This window comes from Numida meleagris, chromosome 14 (assembly GCF_002078875.1).
Source record: "Numida meleagris isolate 19003 breed g44 Domestic line chromosome 14, NumMel1.0, whole genome shotgun sequence".
In the NCBI taxonomy this organism is placed as follows: domain Eukaryota; kingdom Metazoa; phylum Chordata; class Aves; order Galliformes; family Numididae; genus Numida; species Numida meleagris.
Window position 1 is genome coordinate 630,368 of NC_034422.1, and position 23,875 is coordinate 654,242.

General features: G+C 41.2%; 1 protein-coding gene across 2 annotated transcripts in view; it reads right to left on the bottom strand.

The window, feature by feature from the left end:
* The window catches only part of PPIL2 (peptidylprolyl isomerase like 2), a 60,130-nt gene that overhangs the window by 9,047 nt on the left and 27,208 nt on the right, over positions 1-23,875 (bottom strand). For both annotated transcript variants that reach the window (XM_021412315.1, XM_021412316.1), the window contains exons 13-16: positions 15,690-15,779; positions 13,727-13,760; positions 6,069-6,186; positions 3,586-3,642 (exon numbers count right to left, since the gene is read on the bottom strand). In XM_021412315.1, coding sequence (XP_021267990.1) covers positions 3,586-3,642; positions 6,069-6,186; positions 13,727-13,760; positions 15,690-15,779 — 299 coding nt within the window. The remainder of the gene's footprint in view (positions 1-3,585; positions 3,643-6,068; positions 6,187-13,726; positions 13,761-15,689; positions 15,780-23,875) is intronic.

The window sequence follows — 23,875 nt, forward strand, 5'->3', positions numbered from 1 at the left end:
AGGGGAGAAGGAAAGAGAAGCCTGAGCTGAGCATGTGTCAGCTATGTGACAAGTGACACTTCTTCCTTTGCTCCCTCTCTTGCCCTTCTTTTAACCTCGCAGCATACCCACAGCCTGCGCTCACTGCCCCGCTTGTCCTACGCTTCACCCACAATTTGGAGAGCAAGCATTTCTCCCTTCCTGCTGACCACAACAGTTCAATCGCTTTTCACTATCATTCCAAACATGGACTCTCCCTTTAGCTTTGGAATGGGCTCCCCAAGACACCCACAAGGCATTTCATTTTCTTCAGGGCTTTCTTCTTCCTAGGTCCAAAAGAAAGTGCAAACTATTGGTGAAAGGTAAGCTGAAAGGGGTAGGGGCAGTAACTTCCCTGCACCTGCGTGCACTCCTTTATCTACTTACACAGCCAGCTGTCTGGCACAGATCATGTTTCTATTTCCACTTATAAGGGTCAGATGAACTTGGTGTCTGATCCATGGGAATTATGAGCCACTGGAGTAATAGAAAATAAAAATAACACAGATGGGATGTGCTTACATCTAAATTTCATAAGGCACGCCAGACAGGAATGTAAGTCTAGGCTGGTGTTCCAGCAGAAGTGTCCCCATAGCTCACGCAGCTCACGCAGGTTGAATTCCCAACTGCAGCACGGCGGGGGGAGCTCCCTCGTGCAGCAGCACAGAGGAGCAGCAAAGAGGACCTTCCCTCTGCAGCATCACCTGGAAATATCGTCCTTTCTCTGGATGATACACAAGAGAAAACTCAAGACAGTTGCTCTACATTATCTGAGTTCCTCTTACCAGCCAGCTAGAAACCAACAAAAGCCACCGGCTAGATTTCAAGTTAATTACAGCATTCTCTAAGTCGGGAGAAATGGTAATTACTAGAAGTGGTAATTACTAAGATAATTGAGCCAGCTCTGCTGGAGCAGGAAGTCCACACAGTCTGCAACACACCTCCTAGGGAAGGTTTCCTTCTCTACTCTGCCTTTGATTTGCTCCCCATCTATGCCAAATTATCTCCTTCAGTTTCAGTAACAACTGCCCTCATTATTACCACGGTGGGCAGCACTCGTGTGACAAGACGCTCTCCGTGTCCTCCAGCTCTGGCCTCCTCCCAGAACTTAAAAATCCCTGTGCATGAAGCCAGACCGTGCCACCTCTACAGAACCTTGCTGCCTGCAGCTGGCGTGCTTTTCAAACACGCTTAGCAGCCAAATATCCAACTCCTAACAGCTGCTACTATGCAAAAACTGTGCTTCTAACCAGTGGGGGCATGAACAAAATACAGCTCTCAAGAGAGGGAACATGTCAATGCTCCACCTCACATAGGAAAAAAAAAAAAAGGGTAAGAAGTATGAAATTCCTGCTGGAAAGTTCTACACAAATTACAAACAGGTGGAATTCTGCTCTCAAAGACTTGTATGTGACACTTATTAACACAAACCAAAAGTGTACAGAAATGGTCGAGGTCACAGCTGAGTTCTGAGGATTTTGGTTTTATATTAACTGAAATAAGTAATTCTCAAGTCTACATGAAAGTCACAACAGGCCAGTAAACAGCCAGCTGACACAGTCCAATATAACATTCACAGAAACAAAGACTTCTGATTTCATGGGTTCTTTCTGTTCTTAACCCTACATATTATTCCTTGATATGGTCTCCAGATATTATTGTACTCTACAGCCTAAGATCAGATACAGTCACCAAATCCCAGAAACACCCAGGATCTAAAATAGCAAGTTCCACTAGAGATACAATCTCTTCAGTCTTTTGGCTTTGATGGCTTTTAATACAACAAATGAAAGTAAAAACAGCTGAAGGAATTTGATGACAGAACACAGTCCTTAAGAGCTGCATACATCAGGCTGTTTATTACATTTGTATGCCAATTCAACTGTTCAGGTATTCCATGGGTAGACAAATAAGGGGAGATCGGAATGCATCTAACCTGGCGTCTTTACCTTTGTCATTCTTCAAATTAATCTTTTTTTAGATGAAAGAGAATCCAGAGCAAAATTCACCTACCCTGTGTTCAGACGAAAATGCCACTCTTTTCTTAAGGGGGCAGGGAAATGATTCTAAATCAACACTGTTGCAAAGGTGTTTCATTGGTATTTCAGCTAAGAATATCTGCAGCACTCTGAAAACAGCACTTGGTAAATTATGGTAAAACTGGAGCACGCTGAGGAGATGCTGCCCAAGGCACTGGAGGGCCACGCGGGACACTCACGGAAGCCAGGCCACATCCAGGACTGAGTAAAAGCCACGTTTTCAGCAGAGCTCTGCTAACCCAGACAAGACTTGGTGACGCGGTGAGCTCAGGTTAACAGCATTACCATATCAGATTGAAGGGGATTTCTGCAAGGAGGGCTCACACTGTAGCTTAAGTGTAACAATCTTAAGATATAAGTAACACGACTCTACAAAAATACCCACTTTCAGAATTAGAATTTGCTTTATTTATCTGCTTTTACCAAATGAAAGTTTGTCTAGGACAGACTTGAGAATGGAAAAAGAATATATTTCAAAAGGTGCAATTACTGAAGAATCAGTATCAGAACTAATATCACTAACATAATTGTTTAAAATGAAGCCAGCTTCTGCCCCAAGAACTCTTGGCAGAGAAGATGGACTCAATCCATCACTTCCATTGTACAGCACTATCATGTAACATCCAACCAAAGTAAACAGTACATGCTCTGACTTTCAGTTACTGCCTTTCACAAAGATAAAACCAGGAAAAGAATATAGCAATCCTTAATTTTAAAGAGACTGTAAAATCCTTGGGATCTACCAACAAAGCAAACCAGCACAATTCCCCTTCCTGCCACTTGTAGCAGGCATTTGTTAGAACAGCTTTGGTGACTTAGTAAATACCATGTACCTGCAGCACAGAAAGCAAGGAACAAATACACATCTCTTTGTAAAGCGTCGTATGTTCTGTCATATATGCCTTCGTTTCTATCATGCGATGGCTTGACTGGAAAAGATTTTTGGGAAAGACTTCTTCAAGAATGAAGTTCCCTTACTGTCTTGGCACTGGTAATATCTTATCCGTGTATGTACACACACACAGATGTTATACCAATGGCCACCCTCAGAAATAAAATAATAGAGTGAACAAGAATAAAAGGAGCCAAAAGATGTAACATACGCAGAAGCGCTGCGTTCAGTGCCATGGTGAAGAGCAGTGCTGTCATGACTAATTGCCTGGCTGACAGCTCCTAAGAGGGTGAAAGCAATGCTGAAGAGGTAATTTCTTGTGCCCCGGCAATTAGCGTGCATGAATACTAACTAACACAGTTGGTTACATGATGGTGATTACTTTTTCTTGACTCCCCAGACAACCACCCACGAAGGGAAATAAGGTAACATATAGTGATGGAAAGAGGGAAAAAAAGCGGAGTCTGATGACTGGCACTGAAGAGATGCTGGCCACCTAATCACGACCAAGGGAACTGGATTGTGAGCAAGGATTTGGCTACACTTCAACTGCAAGAGTCAGCAGATTCTTCTCTCTAGGTTTTGGACACACTGGAAAATACATCTGTTATGCTGCTTCTCATATCTTCCACTTACCTTCCAAACACTGTATGTTTCTTGTCCAGATAAGCGCAAGAGCGGAATGTGATAAAGCTGGAAAGAATAAAGACACAGGGGTTAGCATATGAGTCACTGAGACTCGGCAACCACCAGCTATGCTTAAAAACAGAAAGTGTACGGAACAGCCCTCTGCAGAGAGAGAGGGATCTTGCCTTTCAAGATTTCCCTTTCCCTCAAGGTCCCACTGGTTAAACACCTCTTAATTCCTCTGTTTTGTGGGTTTTGTCTGGGATTTGTGAGTTTGGATTTCCCATTTTTATACCTTACCAAGATTCCCAAACAGTCCCCCAAACACGGTGGTTTGTACAAAGTCCAAAAATAATCTGAGCATCTGCCTTCTTGGCCAGGCAGGCTTCAGAAAGTCCACTGCAGGACAGTGACATATGGCTGCTGCTCAGTGAGGGTATTTCTTGGGTATGACTGGGAGTCTGTATCCAGCAAATTCAGTTATATAACACAACCATCTTCTGCCAGTGTAAACTTTTACTTTTTGAACATCTAGTATTTACAATTGTCTGTGATCCATTTCTTCTCTGGACAGAGGAGATTTGTGCTTCAGGTACAAACATGGCAGAAGAACACTTAAAAGTGTCAAAAGCGAGGAAAAGTTGTGAGTCTTGGGTTTTTAATTTACTGGATTTTTTAACTGGCTATTTTTTAACTTAAACTCAGTAACTGAAATATCAAATCCAAAACTGTTCTTACTACTAAAAACTTTAGAGAAAAGTTTGATGCTTCTTTAGAAGACTTGGACTACAAGTGTATGAGACAGAGGTTTCCACTCTGTGGTCTGCAGACCATGATGGCCCATGCTGGCTGGACACGCAGAGCTGGCTCTCCTTTCTGTCTCCATCTGTTACACTACATTAGAGACAGCTAAAAATACATAAACATTCCAAAAGTACTTTTCCATATAAGCTACTGCCTCAGGAAGTTATAGGATTGCATATAGGAGATTGTCTAGCAAATTGCAGCCCCTATTAAAACGTAGCTTGCCCAAAGGAAAGCTCTGAGATGCTGCGCAAATGCAAGCTCCCGCACAGGGTGTATGTTACAACTTAGTTTTGTGTGCAGGTTCTTCATCCCACTTTGTTCTCAGATATTCAATATGTAGACTATCAAGTGGTCAGTTAGATGCAATACAGTAATAATAAAAAAAAAAAATCTGAGCAGAAGTAAATATACAGAGAAAGCTTTGCGAATGTCACTGCAGTTAAAATAGAATTAAGGACTATGGAATTAACACCAGGTGCCAGAAGCCTCTAAACACTGCCTAGGAAGTTTTGAAAACATGGGCAGCTGGAGTCCTGCAAGAACTTTGTATATAAGGGAATTTCATATCTCATATGCAAATTTTATGGAAACGTATGATCACCTCTAAGCAGCAGACAATGCGACTCAACATGGCACATCATTCATGAACTCTCTCACTTGTATCTTGATCCCCCGCCTCTGCTTGTGAATTTTCTTTTACCTCGCCTCTGCTCTTCCCTGATTTAGCACCTGAGTGCTGGCAGTACATTCAAATCCAAAATAAGCTTTACAGCAACTGGACTCTTCACACATGCTTAGGCTTAAGCACGTGAGTAAGCCTATTAAGGGCCTTGAGACCAGCACCTGTGTTTAGTTAAATTTAACCACACTGTTGCATAGCTTACCAGCCATAACAACACTCAGCATCACGAGGACCAGCAGCAAGACGCCCTCCATCGCTGCCCAGCCCCACTACGCAGAACTGCACACACACCTTCCCCTGAAGTTCCCAACAGAGGCACAACTTTTTTCTTAGCGAGCGACCGAGACGTAGTTGGCTCAAAGTGACACGGGACATTTTCAAAAGACTGCAGGCAAACATCCGTACTGCTATCGTGTTTCCAGTTACGACAACTTCAATATTTTTAAATTTCATGTCTTGTTCTTTCTCCTTCTTTATTTCATTCATTTTTCCCTCATTTTGCTCCTCCCTCTGTTTTGTACGCTGAACACCAAGTCATTTCCAACCCCAGATTCTGCGCCCCGATACGTTTGCATTCTACACGCAAGAGTAGGGGAGAACTGTTCTTACTCATTTAGAAACAGGCCAGGAAAAAAAGAAGCCATGCTTCTAAGGCGTGCTTGGTTCATTTCATTAAAGCCTTTCAAAAAATTCAGTATGGGACTACATTCAAATAGAGGGGAGAGGGACAATGATTTCATAGAAATAAGAATGGGGCTGTGTAAGAAAAAATGAAAACTACAAATGATAAAACAGAGAATGTAAACTGACGATGTCATGAGCCTTCACACTGCTCTTAGTCTGGGTAACAGCTGCAGCCACCCTGACTGCAATACGCAACACCTGACAACGACTTGACTGAACTTTAAGGAGCAGCTCATAAAATGTCATTTATTTTCTTCACAGCACAAGGCACAATGTCTGGAGGGAAACAACAAAATACAAAGTGCAAGTGACTACTTACAACTGCGATTTGTTTGTGTTAGGTCCGGAATTGGCCATACTAAGAATACCACGTCCTGTATGGGACAAGTTGGGCTTGAATTCATCTTTAAATGGTTTTCCCCAGTAAGACTCTCCTCCTTAAAAGAAAGAAAAGATGATAGATGAAATGTTTGTTTTCATTAGCTTCCCACTACATCTTGCAGCACACACTGGCAGTAAATTCCAAGTTTCTAGGGCTTCTGATTGCTGTGTTTATAATATATTCCTACCTCATCCCCATGACTAGGCTAGTATCTGAGCATGCCCTTGAATTCAGATGTCTGTAACCAGCAATACAATTCTGTGCCTCCACACCACTACCATCCTCAACAGATGAGACTGTTTATCAACAGCATTATATATTGCATGGCAAAGAACTGCTGAGAATTCATTTATTTTTACTGCTCGTCCACCACAGTTTTTCTTTTTTGAGACATTAGATCTTAAAGCATGGCTGACTGAAAAAACACGGGGAGCAAAGAATTACTAATTTCATCGCACTCTGGATATAGCAATGCTTCCAAAAATAATATCAGGGAGACGAAACATGTTTACAGAATCAACTAAGAATAGGGACTATAAGCTCAAAAGCTTAATTCCTGGATAAATGATGAAAAATGATGATATATAATCCTTCAAAATAAATAGCGATTTTGGACTAGATACGTGGATGATGTAAACACTTAAATACAATTAAGTCAGCGGATGATAAAACTTTGCATCAGCCGCAGACCCAGCCCTCCAAGACTGATTCCTGTGTCTGTGGATAGGAAGAGGGTCCGCGAGACGTCTCTTCCTGGCTGTCATTTTTACATTATTTATGACAGACCTGACATTTTCATTTGCACTTTCCTCCAGGATCATTCTTAATAAGAAAAACGAAGGCTGAGATGAGTCACAGTTTTACAGTCAAATCCATAATCTTGTTTGACAAACCATGAAAAATATATCACCTTAGGACAGGATTAAAAATAAAACAAACAAAAGCACCCAGACAGGCAGCAAGGCTGGTCCATCTGCAGAACCACTCGAGAGTCCTCTAGAGTAACTGTATCGCTTGCAAAGCACAGGTCAGTAAAAGACCTGCAGCGCGCAACGGCTATTTGCACTTGGAACACAGAAAACCTATTGATGGTACAGCTGCATGGGCAAGCAGCAAATTAAATGAGAGGGTAAAACAAATTCCTACTGAAAACCATATGCGGAAAATCACAAGTGTGCATCAAACAAGAACCGACTTTCAGATGATACCACGAGAACAACGAATCACAGGTGGACGGCTGCAAGTGGAATTAACTAACCCAGCAATTTTGGAAGAAACTGACCCACTTAAGAGCCCAATTAATCATGTTCAAAAGACCTATTAATAGAGTTGAGCGCTGCCTGCTCTGCAATTTTACAAGAGGCAGCAAAAGGGGACAAACCCTGCAGGGCTTTTCTGTAATCAGGAGTACAGAAGGAGCCATTACTTCAGTTCAGCTAAATTACATCAGCTTGATTCTGTATGACAGCCTCCTCCAGCAGTAGGTGGAAGGGGCATGGTACCGCTGCAGCACGCTCTGCCATCGAGAAGATGGGTCCCAGCACCAGCTCTTCTGCCAAACCTAGCATTCAGCTTCCTACAAAATGCCAGCATTTCTCTTTGAGAATGAATCTCCCTGTGCGTTCCTATGGGAGGTTACTCGTGTAGTGCCCGCTACCTGCCTCGTTCAGAAAAGCCCCGTTCTGTAGCTGTACACAAACAAGTTGGGATCAGAAGGCAGCAGGGCTGCAGGTGCTGCCCGAGACCAGAAGCCCACCTGTAGAGCGTGCAGCCCCCCACACGCACCACGCTCTGTGCACTACATTTCTCTCCCTCTTTGCCTTGCTCAGCTCGACCCGTCCTGCCGCAGCCAGCTGCATGCGGCCTGCAGCCCTGCGGCCTCGGCCCCATCCCCACCAGCGCTGCAGCTCACACCGCTCTGCCCCCAGACGCACTCACGTCTCCTTTCAAGAAATAGGTAACGTTGCTTCAAAAGGATCTCCTCAAGGAGCTCCTCATTATTTGCAAAGCAGATGCGCTGTCAGTCCTAACCCAGAGCAGTGTTTGTTGCCTAGAAATCCTCAGAAAATGTGCAAACATAACCGCATGCAATGGAGGTGGCACGCAGCAGCAAGTGGCCAAAGGATGGCCTTGGCAAGCTGCTGCAGGTGGGTGGAACCAACGCGCAGCTTCGCTGGTGAGAAAAATACTTTAAAAAGCACGAGAAAAACAGCACGTGACAGAGAACTTCTGCACAACAAGCAACCAGACCCAGCGCTCACAGACAGGAGCAATGAACCATCACCTTTAGGTTTTGGAATATTTATTTTTGTACGATTTGGTTTCAGATCATACACTGACGGTCAGAATTCACCTCACACGTATGATGGCTAACTTTGGTTCACTCCAGCTCTCTGGAAACAACTGCTAATATTTCAGCAGACAGTCCCAGACCCAAGCCCTCTCCGCCTGCCTTGCGGCTGCAGGGAGAGCAGAGGCTGGAAGTGCAGGCACCCGCACAGGACAGGGCTGTGTCTGCAGGGCCTGGCAGCACGGGCTGGCGCGGGGAGCTGGGGATGCAATGAAGACGCTGAGACACCAACAGAACAGATGGAATTGGAATGATTCTATTTTATTCTTTAAAGAGAAAAAACAAATGTTTTCCCTTTAAATTAAAGATAGCCAATTAAAAATTGCTGTTTGTCAAACTCTTCCTAACCTCTGGATTCACTCCAAACTTCAAGCATCTGCATGAAGCAGCAGGCTAGAAGATGGTGAGTTAAAAGCACTGTTTTTTTAATTACTGAAACCCAGAATCACTTTCTCTCTGAAGATTAAGCACAAATCCCTCATTAGCCTACTGGCACAGCAGCACGGTGCCCAATGCTCAGCCAGTGGAGCCTGGAACAGGAATTTTAGACTTCTGCATTTTGCTTTCTATAGAGGAGCTCAATGTAAGCTTGGGAAAACAGCACACAGGCCGCAAGCCGACTACTAATAACGAGGCATTCTGAAGTAGCAAACAGATTTGGCTGCATTTATTCTCAACACGGCTGGGAGGTGTGGCTGTGCCACCTCCCCTGCGTCTGAAAGCAGAGCGGCTGCAGACAGAGCAGGAGGGGGTGGAACCGCGCGGTCATTCGCTGCACATGCCATAAAGAGAGGAGGCTCCTCCTTTATCCCCCAGATTTTCCTTGGAGGGAGCACAGATCACCAAGGACTATATATGGAATCACTACGATGCAAAATCCTCAACCCAAAGCCAGCTTCCCAGGCTGCAGGCAAAGCCCATGGAAAACAAGAATCGCGCCTGGGTGTTCGAGTCACAGCGGGCAGCGCTGCCTGGCACTCACCTTCCTCTCGCTTTGCCCCCAGATAAGATAATCTTCTGTCACAGTGGAATCGTGTGCCTGCTGTACTTGAAATGTTATTGAGATGCTATTACAAAAAGTGCTGTAAAATACTTTAGGGACTTCTGTGCTAAAATCAAAGGGGTTTACACTGGAGCAGACAGGGCCCCACTCAAGTACTTGCTGGACTGGGATTGGCATGTAAAATGGAGCAGGGCTGATAACTCTGCACGTGTGGGTCCTTTCCACACAGCTGGGAAGGGGCCTGGGATCAGCTACTGCAGTAGACTGGTTTCCTAACAGCAGGTGAACAGGAAAGGTGAACAGATATCATCTGACAACTGAAGCAATCACACATTACCAAGTACAAAGAAAAAAAGTCATATTTCAGACTGTATTTCAAATTAAAAATAGCTCTGGTAGTCTTCCTTCTTTCTAACGACTTTTCAGTAATCATCTATTTCATTATTATTTTTGATGAATGTACAGAACTTGCATAACTGTTATACAAAGAGCTGAGGGATGCACCAAAGGCTTCAGAAATGTAACATTCCAAAAGCCAGGTGTGGGCTGGGAATCATCATTCATGACAGCTGTGATTTTAAGTAAATCCTTCCTTTTTCTGGCAAAAAAAAATTGCTAAGCAGTGGTAAGGAAGTGGGAGGGCTCTGATTCACAAAAATGATGGCTTACTTTCTGTAATGTTCTTGTCATTTGGAACAGCGAGGTACATAATAACATCTGACACTTCCATAGAGCTTTCCAAGTGAGATTCTTGAATCATTTTGCAAATACGAAAGCCTGAGTTCATCCAGTAAGTGCTTCTCTCCTTTCAGATAAGAAGACACAGTACTTTTAACCCACATAGCAGAGGCTGGATTTTCTGAGGGACTGCAAACTAAATGGAGCGTACTGCTCCAGTTCAGGTCTTGCTCTTGTCCTTTCACTAAATTTCAGGCATGCAAGAAGAAGAGTTCTACAACTGGTTCCATTTTATTATCTTTCTCTGCTAGGAAATCACACTGCAGGACTGACCAAGTTTGACCACAATCCCTCTGCTACTGACAGTTCAGAGGAGGGGAAAAAAAGTGCTTTGCTTTGTTCCACACAAACCAAAATGCTCTACGTGCCTCCTTTGTGCCTTCCTGGACTCAGCAACAGACAGGCAAGCTCAAGCCAATTAATCGCATCTTCCAACAGGATGCAAGTAAGAGTAGCTGAAAAATGCCTGTGCTGCTTTAAAAATGTGATGTACTGGATATAGTTTTCCCCTTTTCATACTAAGGGTTTGGGATATTAAACCTGTTTTTCCTACATGCAAATTTTCTTCTATTATTTGAAATGCTGAAAATACAGAGCAGCTGTTCCATTTGCACTACTGCGAGCTAGACAGAATTACTCACTGAGTTCAACCACTTTGTTGATAAGAACAGCAGGAAAAGATACATCACAAATGTAAAATTCATTTTCAAATAATTAATCATTACAAAGAATGACCGTGACTCAGCTTATTGCTCTGAATACTGCCTCTACGGTTGTTTTTTTTTTTGTTAAAGAAAAGAAAGAAGCTGCTGCAGCACAATACAATTTCTCCCAGTAGTCTCATGAAACTTGAGGTTGATGGCTGCAGAAAATTAGTTTGGTCCTCTAAATCCGTGTCAAACTTACAGGACAGCATATCTAACTGCTAACTGAGTGAGCAACATTTGGGTGCCACAGCGCTGGCCCCTGAACATCAGATGGCTGAAACCAGTTGGTGGGAAGATTTCTGAGCAGGTCTGTTCTAGCTCATGAGCTGATGACGGGATAAATAAATAAATGTAACAAAACAAATATATCCAGGCTTAGTGTACCTTTCATGTATCAGTTTAGGAACAATGTCATTTCAAAAAATATACACAAAAAACAAACAAACAAGAATACCCCAAATTTCTCAGCCAGTAGATTTCAACTATAGCTGAAGATTCTCTGTGGAAAAGGGAACAAAGGACATTAATTTTGTCTCATGTCTTTCTAAAAAAGGCTCTAACCAAAATAATTAGGCAGTTTAAAATAAAATTTAAAGGATAACCTTTGAATAGCCTTCACTATTTCTAGCTGAAATACCTGAGAAGAAAGCCCTGCTCTGCAAATATGCTTCCCCAATACTACAGAAGTCAAATTATTTACTCTCTTTACTCTTATTTACTTAAAATATTCACACTGTTTTAAATTATCCAATCCTAAGCAAAGCATTAATTTGTAGAGGGGAACAGAGAATTGTAAAGGAGATGCATTCTCTCCTCTCAATTCTGTAGTTAAAAATCAGTACTTCATTTAGTTTACAGAGTTTAAAGAATTGATGCCACATAATTAAATGGTGAAATCTCAGCACATTACTGGAGATGTTACATCAGATCCCAGCACTGAATTCTGGCTAAATGAGGCAAACACATCCTTACATGAAGTTAGTGCTGGTTCGTAGATGCCTCACAGACAGCGTGCAATGTACGCCAGGTAGCTGGGAGCAAAGCCTGACCGACTGCTTACACTGCGAGCTGCCTAAGCTGCTCCATGTAAGCATTAAGCACACAGGAGTTCAAGAGAAGTCGGGTAGCTCAGGCTGACTGTTTAATACATTTTCTTGCGACACTACTATTAGCACCTTAGATAAATGATGAATATGGTTATTTAAAGCGCAGTTACCTTCAAAACATCAAAACCACTTAGTGACCATAGCCTCAACAAATGTGCAACACTGTCATATTTATTTGAGTGTAAACTGTTCACTTCATTGGAACTTTAATTGCCTCGACAGTTTGCAAGACACCTTGTCTACAATATATTCATAATTAATTTAGAATGACAAGGAGAAAAACAAGATGGAAAAGTCTAGAGGTCATCATACTCCTTTTTAAAAATAATACGCAGAGGAGTTGTTCCTCCTATGGTCTTACTTGGTTTTTTTCCCCCTTTGGTCTTACAATTCCTGCTTCCTTTGCCAGTAGAGCTGAGCCTTGACCTTCAGAACAGCGGCCCTGCCAGCCTGCTGCCAGCTGTCACTTGTGCTGTCTCACAGCACTTCCACTGTTTGCACACACAGCAACAAGAATGACACCAGCAAGTTCACCTTCACTTCACAGCAAGAGCTGAACTCCACCCCACAAAAGTGCAAAAGCTGTCTGCGTCAACCCATTACATTTCTCCGGTCTCCTGACATCTCTTCCTCATTTTCAAAGATGTTCCCAATTACACCTTTTGGGATTTGAACCAAAACTTTCCCTCTAACAAAATCAAGTCACAATTCTTTTGCCAGTCCACACATACACAGCAACAAAGCTTGTTAGCAGGCTTTTGCCATCAAAACTCAGAATAGTTAATTCCTCTTAGAGCATGCAACTGTTGAGGATCATGTGTTGGGCAACTCACTCTAACATCATTTACAAAGTAAGCAGTGTTAAAGAATTACAAAGACTTCTTCTTTTGGATGGTCTGTGAGCACACACAGAAGAATACAGTGCTTGTATACACAAGCAATGCGTGTATGAACTAGAATAAAAATGCACAGAACTCCACAAGAGCAGGCAAGGAGCCGTGGAGGCTGGCGACATCTACAAGCAAGAAGGTAAAATGTACAAGTGGATAATGAGTAAATGTGCAGCCCTAATTAGAACTGCTGCATGACACATCTACTGTGGTCAGAAATACTCCGAGGGCCCTTCAGCTACTATGCCTCCTGACCATTTCTGATATGGCTGTCACGCAGATGTCCGACAGCAAGGGATAAAGAACAGGCAGAAGAATTTAGTGATCCTTAAATGTTAGAAAAAGAGCAATTGGCTTTATGAGACAGCTAGCTGGGAGGACAGATGGTACATGGCCATTCACCAATCCAGAGGCAGGCCCCAAGTATTTTATTAACGCTGAATTTTAAAGTAACAGCACGAATGCATTTCTTCCTTTGTTCTTTGCCTTGGAAGCCCAGCTGCAAAATCATTTTAACTTTTATTTATTTATATTCTGGAAGAAAAAGGAAGCAAAGACCCAATGAGAATTCTACATGGAGGAGCGCTCAAGTTTTACTATTAGAATACATAGGAGGAAATCTTAAGCAAAGTTGAGATGGTCATAAGAGCTTAACTATAACACCTCTACTTTAGAGCAGAAATACTCACAAAGTACCACAAACCATCATTTAGGAAATTTGAATCTACAGAGTGTCTGGAAACTAATTTAACAACACAGTGAAAAGTGAAAGCAGTTTACTCAACTCAAACACAACCTTACCTGTTCCCGTTCCAGTCGGATCACCTCCTTGAATCTGCAGAATTACAATAAAATCAATAGGTTACCTATATATCTGTGCAAAAGACATTAAATACAAGCTATAAAAGCCAATTCTGCTTCACTTCCTTCCTCCTATATAAGTGACATTGACAAGTTAGCATCAAGGAAACCATTACTACTTATTTGGAGCTTCTTTTATCAGCTAGCTGTCACCCCCTACATTACCTACCCAAGAGCAAAATGACAGTTCTATAAAAATAATAGGTCTCGTGGGTAAATAAGGAAAATAAACAGTCTCAAATGGGTTAATCAGATCCTTTCTACTATGTACTAGAGTGTAACCTGCTTTTAAACTGATGACGTATTGCTTTTTGAACAGAAAAGGCTTTATATTTTGCTACCAATCCCCCACATGATGCAAAGGCAAGAAATGAGGAGATGTGGAATGTTTCTTGTATTGGAATCCATATTTTATAGTATCTTTCTCACTATCTGAATGGGAAAAATTTCCATGTGAAAACAATCACAACAAATTTAATCACTAATATACATATATATAATAATATTCTGTAGTCCAAAGCCAGTAAAGAGAGTGTGACACGACTAGCTATACAGTAACAGCACACAAGCACAATTTCAATGGCGAGTTTAACTACTAACCAAGATATGTAGTCCTACCAGAAGGAAAAAGTTTTTTTTTTTAGGATGGCAGGATGGAATATAACGTTCAGTGACGTCCTCTGAAAGATGTGTGCTGCCTTCAGGATCAGGCTGCTAATTCTTCTGAAAGGAAGTTACAGAACAGCTACAACATCCCTGGACTGTACTTGTGTGAACAAAGCTCATGTTTCCAGCCCTACCAATGGACTGCGGTAGCAGTAAGATGTCTCAAGGACTTGTTGTCTTCTAACATCTGGCATCTCTGAATGTACAATTAAAAATGCATTGGAAAAACTATTAACTAGGCATGGTGAGTAACCAAATGTAAGTTTTAAACCTGAGAAGCAGACCTCTGAATGCATAACACGTCTCTTCAGTCTATCAAAATGAGTTATTAGATACATCTCTCCTTGAAAGACTCTAAATCATTTCTGTAGCATTACATCTTGGTATCTTTATAATAGCTTGATATCTTTATTAAAGTTGGGTACCTTTATTAAAGCTTGACATACGCTCACAAAAGCTGATTAACATACTGATAATTACTTAAGCTCACAAAATACTGACTACAGTGGTCCAAATTCAGCCAATTGTGTGTGCTGATTGCGCTACAGCTATTCTGATATTCCAAGTTAAGCATATGATTAAAATGACCAAGTCTGAATTCATACTGCTCATCACTGCACGATGGAGCTTCACCTAAACAAAAACATCTTTTGCTTCTTCCTGCCAGCTGTGCTCAATAGCATACAAAGGGAATAGTTTTTACAACTGTAAACAGAGCTTCCAACTACAAGCTGAATGGTTAGATCTTTGACTCCCAAAGTCAGCTTTCTGGTTCACTAACTGCTCTTTAAGTCCTTCATATCCTCGAGCACTCTCAGGAAAGGATGATGTGAGCGTTCGCAAGCACCACAACCTGAAACAGAAATTCAGCTACTTTCTGACACTCCATCTGAATGAGATTTCAACAGGATGCAGAATTACATATGCAAATTAGCATCTCCCTCCCTTTCTGTTTATTAACCACTCACCTGCAGCTTGAGGAAGATAACAAGAGCCTTGCCAAGGCAATGACTCCCAAAGGCTTTGTCTGGATGCCAGTGATGTTCTCCGACAGTATTAGTCAGAAACAGTTGTTAGTAAGACTAGTAACTACAAATTTAGTAATTTGGGACAATCCTAGTTCTGAAGGTATATTTTAATATACTTCCAATGCAAAGAAGATACTAAAACTCAAGCTAAGTAAGCATTTTGAGAGCACTGTATACTGCGTATTACAAAGGATTTGGCCAATACTCACCACAAAATTACGAATTGACCTGTGAAAAATTGTTCCATCATAATAGTTCTTTTTACACAATTTGATAAAGTTTTCACAGGTGCGAGGTGTCTGAAAGACAAACAGAAGTTTTAATTAAGCCACACCTGTAGACAATCAAATTGGTCATCACACTGTTTACAAGAGTCACCTTCACCCGAGCCTTACAGAGAAACACGCAGGACTCTTGAAGAAAAATGAGTCTGTCTCTACAGAAAATAAATATAATATATTCTTTTTTAAAGTATAACAGAGAGACACACGGTACTTAAAATAAATTAAACCCAGACTTTCCAACCATCACAAAGAATTGTTGAACACTAACTCAGATAACGCGGACTCCCAGGAGACATCATGACAGTGAAAGCAGGTACGCTCAGAATTGCAGGTAACTTTGTTCTACGATAATCCTGGATCCAGTAGGCACTGGAAAAAGTCAATCCCTCCAAGTAAGAAAGTACCTCACTTCTCTAAATGAGAGCATTGAAGCTAACTGGAAGAGAAGCATTTGGTGCTCTTCACAACTTGGGACTAAAAATGGGACTGATCCCAGAAGACACCATTTTGAGAACTGGTCTACCCACAGGAAAAATAAAAAAAGACAAAAATCTTCAAAAATCCGGAAAAAAAAAAGATGTTGAATACATTGCCCACTTCTATTTTCCTTTGACAGTATAAATTAAAGCTATTCATCTGAAGCTATGAGCCATAGCATCCAAACAGTATCTTCTGAAAACCTTTGCTGTATACCAATTATCCTCCCTCTGTAATCGTACAGATGCTCTTCTCTGCAGTATTAAAATACCTTTACACATACAAATAAAAGTGCAGACTATATATACAGAGACAACCTGCTTTCTATACGTGGACATGTTTTTTTAGCTCCACAATGGATTATGTGCATGAACATGTTCCAGCTTTACCTAAAAAAACCTCAACCATCTAACTAATCTGAGTTGTTACAGACTTTGAAAATATACTTCATGTTGTATGCACTTGCAACAAAAGCCCCCGTGAGTCATGACATCTGCAAGCAAATGTTCAAGACTTGAAGCCTTCTTTTAAAATACACTGATTCATTTTGCATTGATACGGGACTATTCTTGGTCTTACCACTACTCTCAAAGCTGCAAAAAGACAGAGAGAGACTTACACATACAATGTGAAGCAGCTTAAAAGCAAAAAAAGAAAGCCCAGGGATACATTTTAAAAATAAGGGAAGTCTAATCTGTCTTTTAAGAGTGAAGCAATCTCCATCTTTTTAGGAGATCCGTTCAGTCATTCATCCTGCACCATCCATAGCTTTCTCATCTAGAACACAATCATTCCAACCACTGTACACACTGAAACGTCCCTTAATTATCCAAACTCTACCTCCCGTGACATCAGGAATTCTTTCACAATTTCTTCTTAATTATTCTGCAAATAGACAGTTCTCAGGTAACATAACTGGAAACATAAGCATGTTCTATTCTTACACCAACTATAATCTCAGATGTCTTATGTACTTCATTACTGGGTTTCAGTGGCAATGTTTTTTAGCAGAATGACATGGAGACGTATTTTGGTAGCATTCTGAGGGCAATTTGTAAGCAGATATATTCCATTAAAGTTGTTTAAAGTAACAGGATGTTTTCCAGTAGTTGCAATGTTTATGAAGCAAAAGACTTTGAATTTGAGAACTTGTATTTGAACTGGACACATACACTGGAAAATACTCTTCGTACAGAACCTTTCAAGTAATGTTCAACCCCTGAAGAATCACTTCTGTTGCGTTTGCTTCCCTTACAAGATAATATTGTAACAACCTTGATCCTACAGCAGTGCTACTGGTTATCACTGATGAAAAATGTCAGTAAGGATAAAAATAACATTAAAAATTTTCTTTCTGAATTAGAAATGGAATCAGCAGCTTTTAGCCTAGGGCACTTTACCTCACAAGAACCGAGCGCTCTTCGGAGAGAAAGACGCAGTTAATAAGTTCTCTGGGGGGAATACAGCAACTTGTAATTAATTTTTTAAGAGAAATGAGATCAGGCAAAAGACGAAGTCCCTTGCTGATCAGTATCAAGCAGCTTTAAACTTGCACAAAATCGATAACCCAAACCAGAATTCCTGTTTATTTTCAATACATGATTTGTGAAACATACATTGAAAAAAACTGGCCCTAGTAATGTGTTTTTTAGGCAGCACCTGTGCTAACTCTTCTCTTTAAATTGCTTTCCAGTTACATCTTTTTCTCAGAAATGGGCTTTTCAAATGCAATTACAGAAATACTTAGTGGACAGGCAAAGCAATGTCATTTCACTGCAAGCTTTTCTTTAAATAATTCCCCAAATTGGTTCCCATGGTCACCACAGGCATCATACAGATACGCTTGGCAAGTAAGTAGTTCCTTAGCAATATTACCATTACCTTTCGTGGTGCTTTTTAGTAGAGACACAAGCAGAAAGTTTTGCGTTCAATCAGTAATAAACCTCAGTTTCAGTCATGCAGGTATCTAGCATATCAGGCTCAGATTATCTAATTTATTCAAAGCAGTTAACGTTCTTGCCAGATCTCCCACTGCCAAGCAGATTTCAGTAGCTCTTTAAAGCAGCATCCTGTCCAAAGGAGAAGGAAAGGGTTCGAGGTTCATGGGGACTGTGCAGAACAAAGCTGCATTCTGCACTGACCACATAAACATAACCAGACTTTGAAGCCTTTGTTCCAGCTACAAAGACTGATGAAAAATGCATGTAAACAAACCCAGCTTTGATACCTGAGTGTGAGATCTTGTGGAAAATGTAAGACTCGCAATCTTGGAATGCCAATGTGCCTGCTTTTTCAGAAACTTCCTCCGCGCCACTTGCCTCACACCATTTCTGGAGGAGGAGGGATGGCACCTAGAAACGCACGAAGTTCAGCAGGCGAAGCCGCTTTTGTGTTGGCTCGTTCCTGACGATGGACTCCAGGCTCTTTTTACTTCTGGCCCTTCTCGTCTCAAATTAACAGCAATAGTTAACGGCTCTCTTTTTATTCTTCTTACATTGAGCAGGAAATTATTTACATTATTTTATCCTGCTACGATCTAGATATACGTGTATGAAAGTCAAGGCAAAAATGTCACCTTCTTTTGTAATCCAGTTGATTTGAAACTCAACAACAGAAAAAAGATTATGTTTTAAATCAACTTCAATGGTTTCGCATAGATGTGCAGTGACATTCTCAAGAAGCCAAACTGACAAATGGTGGAAAGCTTTTCTCTCCAAAGAGTGTGGCAGGGCAGAGCTGGGCAGCCCTCTCTTTCTCTTGTCCTCACAGGATAACAAAAGCGAATCTGCCTCTGCATCACGTCCTTCAAATTAAAGACACTTCTACTCTCACCAAGTGACAAACTCTACGGAAAAGAATATTTACACTAAAATGATTCTCACTTTGCAGTTCCTCTTTCTCATCAGTTAAAATGCGTCACTCCATTTCTAAAAGTCAGCTTAACTCACAATTTGTATTGGACAGCTGAGAGCCAACCAGAAGGCTGAAGACCTGCGACATCTCTGTTGCCAACGTACACGAGATGGGAAAATAGAGGAGCTGCTGAGTTGTTGCTATGGCTGCGAGGAAGAAGGCTTTACTATGTGAGCTAATCATTTCAAAACGCTTCATCCCTCGAGGATCTGCATGAACCTTGGAAGAGAAATTTCACACTAAGCATTCCGAAGCCATCATTCGCACATCTGCATAATTTCCCTGTGCTAATGCCATTTCCCTTTTATTTCTTTTTGTCTCTCTAAATTGGATGAACAGTTGTAGTTGCACTAAAATACAGAGCTTTCTCCATTAATCCTACGTGTCAAAGCAGAAATAATCTGAAATAATGAAAAGCCGATTCCTCATGAATTAAAATCTTATCATACAAATGCCAGAATCCTGCCATTAAGAGGCATGAACTAGTGACAGAAATTTTGAAGGCTTCAAAATAAGTATAATTTCTTTTTTAACATAGATCTCCTTCAGCAAATTTTGTTTTGCTTTAGTCTATTTACATAAAAAAAACAACTCCAGAGCACATACGCTCCTATAACTGTTCATTCTATCTCTTCTAGAATTAGCAGTTTTAATGCATGAGCCATAAAGAGCTGATTTGGTAAGGCTTAAACTCAGTTTGCTCACCCCTTTCAATCCCCAATCCTCATAGTTTACCTGTCCCAGAGGAACAAACTTGCCCTAATATACGCTTGGCTTTATTTAGGGCTTAGTCAAAGCCAGCGTTACAACCATAACAGCAGAGGAGTTTCAGGAATCACCATCTATGAGGTGCAAAGTGTCTGCTCCCTCTATTAAAGTCAGGGGAAAAAAATGGGCATACAAATGCATTTAGTGCATTTCAAAGCAAAATCTGAAAGGCAGATTAAGCTATCCTATTTCACTTTCCATCAAATGGACTACAAGAGGGACAAGAAAACCTAAAACTCCACAAAGCCCACTGCAAAAGCATGGAGAAAATTTCAGTGTGGGATCTCAAAACTTTTCTCTTGCAGGAACACTCATGATTATACACTCTGTTAACACCTCCTGCCAACTTTGCCTTCCTTTAAAACAATTCTCCAACGTGTGGGAGGGGATCATCTGGTGACAGGTTATGGTAACAAACAACAGCTGCCTGCTGTGGTTCAATTCAGAGACGATGCAGTTTGCATAAGGGAGACCAACCTCAATCTGGTCATACAGTCAGCAAACACATTCAGGCCAATTTGTGTTCTGTGATCAGAAGAGATCAGCTCCAATGAGATAGGAAAGATAAAAGCATCAGCGCACGGTGGAGTAAAACATTTGGCTAGACTCTTGCTGATATTTAAAAAAGAACCAGAACAAGCAAACTATGTCTCAGGTAAAAGACTGCTGACTTATAGCAAACATTTACCTATTTTGCTACCTCGAAGCACCAAAGTTTTCTTAGAACACACAGCAGAATTATTGCATTCTCATTACATAGAAACCTACTGTAATTTAACTAGCTATTTAAGCAGAGGTTATAGCAGATTGCTAAATTTCATTTTTCAGAGGCACTTTTCAGTTCTTACATTAACAATGCTACTGAAAACTTTTTCAAAATCTGATGTGCTTAGCTTAGACAAGCTGCCAATAAGAAATGACATGTTCCAGTTTTAGTTTTCACATTTCTGCAAGTACAGGGACAATCAATCAGTTTAGCTGAGAACAATTCAAGCTAAACAGGGTATCTAATTCACTCATCTAATTTGTCAGTGTTAACTGCTAGCTCTCCAGAGGCAGAGTTATCATTCCTAGCTGCAGTCGTTACTTTTCCTCTAACTTTTATTTATTGTAGTAGAAAATAAAACAACCCTTCCCCCTTCCAATCCATAAACCATAAGATGGGAGGAGCTTGCCAGATGGAGTAGAACAAGTCTGGGCACCAGCACATAAGACACAGCATCACTAGGTACAGTTTCAATGAGGACCCAATTTAAATTGCTTAAGTAACCTCCAGCAGCTGTAAAGTTTGGAGCATCACAGGTCCCACAGCAGCTCCCTGGCATTTCTTCAGTCTGCAAAAGGCACAAAAATTCTACCTTTTAGGAAAATGCACCCTGTAATCAATTCCACACTAGACAGCGAAGCTCTGGTAGCTGTCAGCCTCCCAAGGTCACCCTGCTTTCATCAGAGCCAAGATACAAACAGGAAACATGTCAGAAGGAGATGAAGAGCAGCAGCTGTGTAACTCCAAACTGCCTGCCTCATCCTCAGGTTTGGGATCACTAAGTGGCAGACGCAGCTGGTATGGGATTCCTGCACCATCAAATGTCAAAAAGCAGAAGAGAATCCAATAGCAATCAATTCCCTCTGCCAGATCCAGCTTGCCACGGGTGCTAGAGGGGCAGGAAGGTCCGAATGTGAAAAATGTATTCCCAGTTACCTAAAGCCAGAGGATACCAGGAAACTGCGCAGAAAAAGCCAAGGGCAGCAAGGTCCATGGTGCAGGGATAGCCATGCAGGAAGCCGGCTGAGCACCCCCGCATCCCCACATCGAGTGGCCCCTTCTGCCAATGGGGGCTCCCATTGCCCCTTCACTGCTGCAAAGTGAAGGACAAGATGGTAACAGCCAGGCTTTAGCTGTTATGTCCCTAAAGTTAAAAATATTTTAAATATTAGTTACTCTCTCAAGAGCAACCAAGAAAAAATCTGTTAACCAACATGGCTGCACAGAGCCATTCTGCTCCCAGTCGCAAAGAGGCAGAGCTCTGTCTGCCACCGAAGCATTTTGAGGAAAATACACACAAGGATATAAAAACTTCCACTTTAACAAACATGTTTATCTATGTGTTTGGCTACTGGAAAAGGATGGCTTGAATGATTCGCTTTTAGCTTCTGTTGATCAGAACTTTCAAAGCTAGAAGTTGCAGCTCTTTCTACAATGACATATTTCGATGAAAAATATGAAAATTACAACCATGCCAAGCTATTTACAACCACTATACTTCACCCCTACAGCAATATTACTGAAAGAACAAGTGAACTGGTAAAACATCAGCCATATATTTGCCATACAGTCGGCAGAAAGTGAGCAGAACAGATGTTTAATTTGGAAAGAAAATGAGAGATTCAGGAAGTCTGGAGGACCTCGTCATGCAAGGAGGTCAAAGGATTTTTTAAGCAACTCACTTCTTTCCCATTGGAAATGGATAAGAAGTTCATAAGCTTCTGATCTTTGGAACAGTCCCTCACACAAAAGGAAAGATGATTTCAAAGAATGGGGCTAGATTACACATTTATAGATCACAGGCACATTTAATAGGTCAGAGGGCCTCAAAAGATTAAAACATCACTGTCTGTAGAATAATGGCTTCTTCAGATAGTTATGCCAAGATATCATCATTAAGTAGAGTCTGTCAGGTCCTAAAACCTCAAAAAGCATTTGTGGAGTGCAGGACAGAGCTCAGAAATCCATCTCACATTCTTCTTTGTTACGCCAACTTGCCCTTAAACCTTAAAGTATTACATCAAAGAGACACTAGGGAATTAACAAAACCTGACATGGCAGTTATGAATTACTATTCAATTACTACAATGAGCGTGTGTTTAGCCATCAGATCACTGCTCTCTAGTGACAACTTGCACAAAAAGAACTTAACAAAAGAGAAAAGGGAGACAGCACACCCAGCAACCTGCTCATCATTTTGGCAGGACCTTCTGGATGGAGTGCTTTTTTTAAAATGTACGTGTTTGTTTTACATGTACATATCTATATATATTACCATGGTACAACAAAAATAAAAGAGAACAAGCCTCAAAGCAACCTGTAGGCAAAGACAGGTATTTGCATTCCCTTTCTCAGGTGCAGAGACCAGGAGTCAATACTGTCCATTCTTACGTGAGGCTTCTGGTCTGAACTGGCAGATTGTTCGTGTCGCTGCACTAGAGCAATCAGGCATCTATGATTCATGTTATTGTCTGGGAATTCAAAATTATACCCACACTTGTTGCTCATTGTGAAATAACAATGAGGATGTCACTGCTTTAAAAAAAAATCTGTACCCAAACTGCCTAAATGACGCAGCCACATCGTGCAGCGTACCAGCAGCGAAGGCACAGAAATCAGGGTTTTCCAGCTCCCAGCCTTCCAGTCTATCCATTACACCACACTGCTTTTCTGCCCTCACTTCCAAGTCAATTTGACTTTTTCCTCAGGGTAAAGCCTCCACCCTGCTTTAGGAGTTTGCTTCACCATCTACAAGGTTTAACTTCATCAAAATAGCCACTAACAGAGCAGAATACACACAGATAATATAGACATTTGTTCCCAGAAGCATCTTGATTACAGCAGCTAAAAGAACTTGAGGAAACTAGAAAAAGTACAGTAAATAAAGTACAATAAAGCCAGCAATATTCATTGCCTTTCATCAATTATTTCTTCATCACTTACTTGCTTGGCAACGTGTAAGACTAGAGCTGAAAGAATAACATGTTGGATATGTTAAATCTTCTGCACTAATCAGAACTACTTCTGGCAAGTAGAATTTTGTAAGTTTGCTTCCAATTAGTATATACAACAAATGTTGCTTATGCCCAGCTGAACTCAGCTTCCTGGAACATGTCTAAGAAATGGCCATTTCTACGTTCAGGGGGAACATACTGCATCTGAATAAGAAGACTGGGAGAAAAACAAG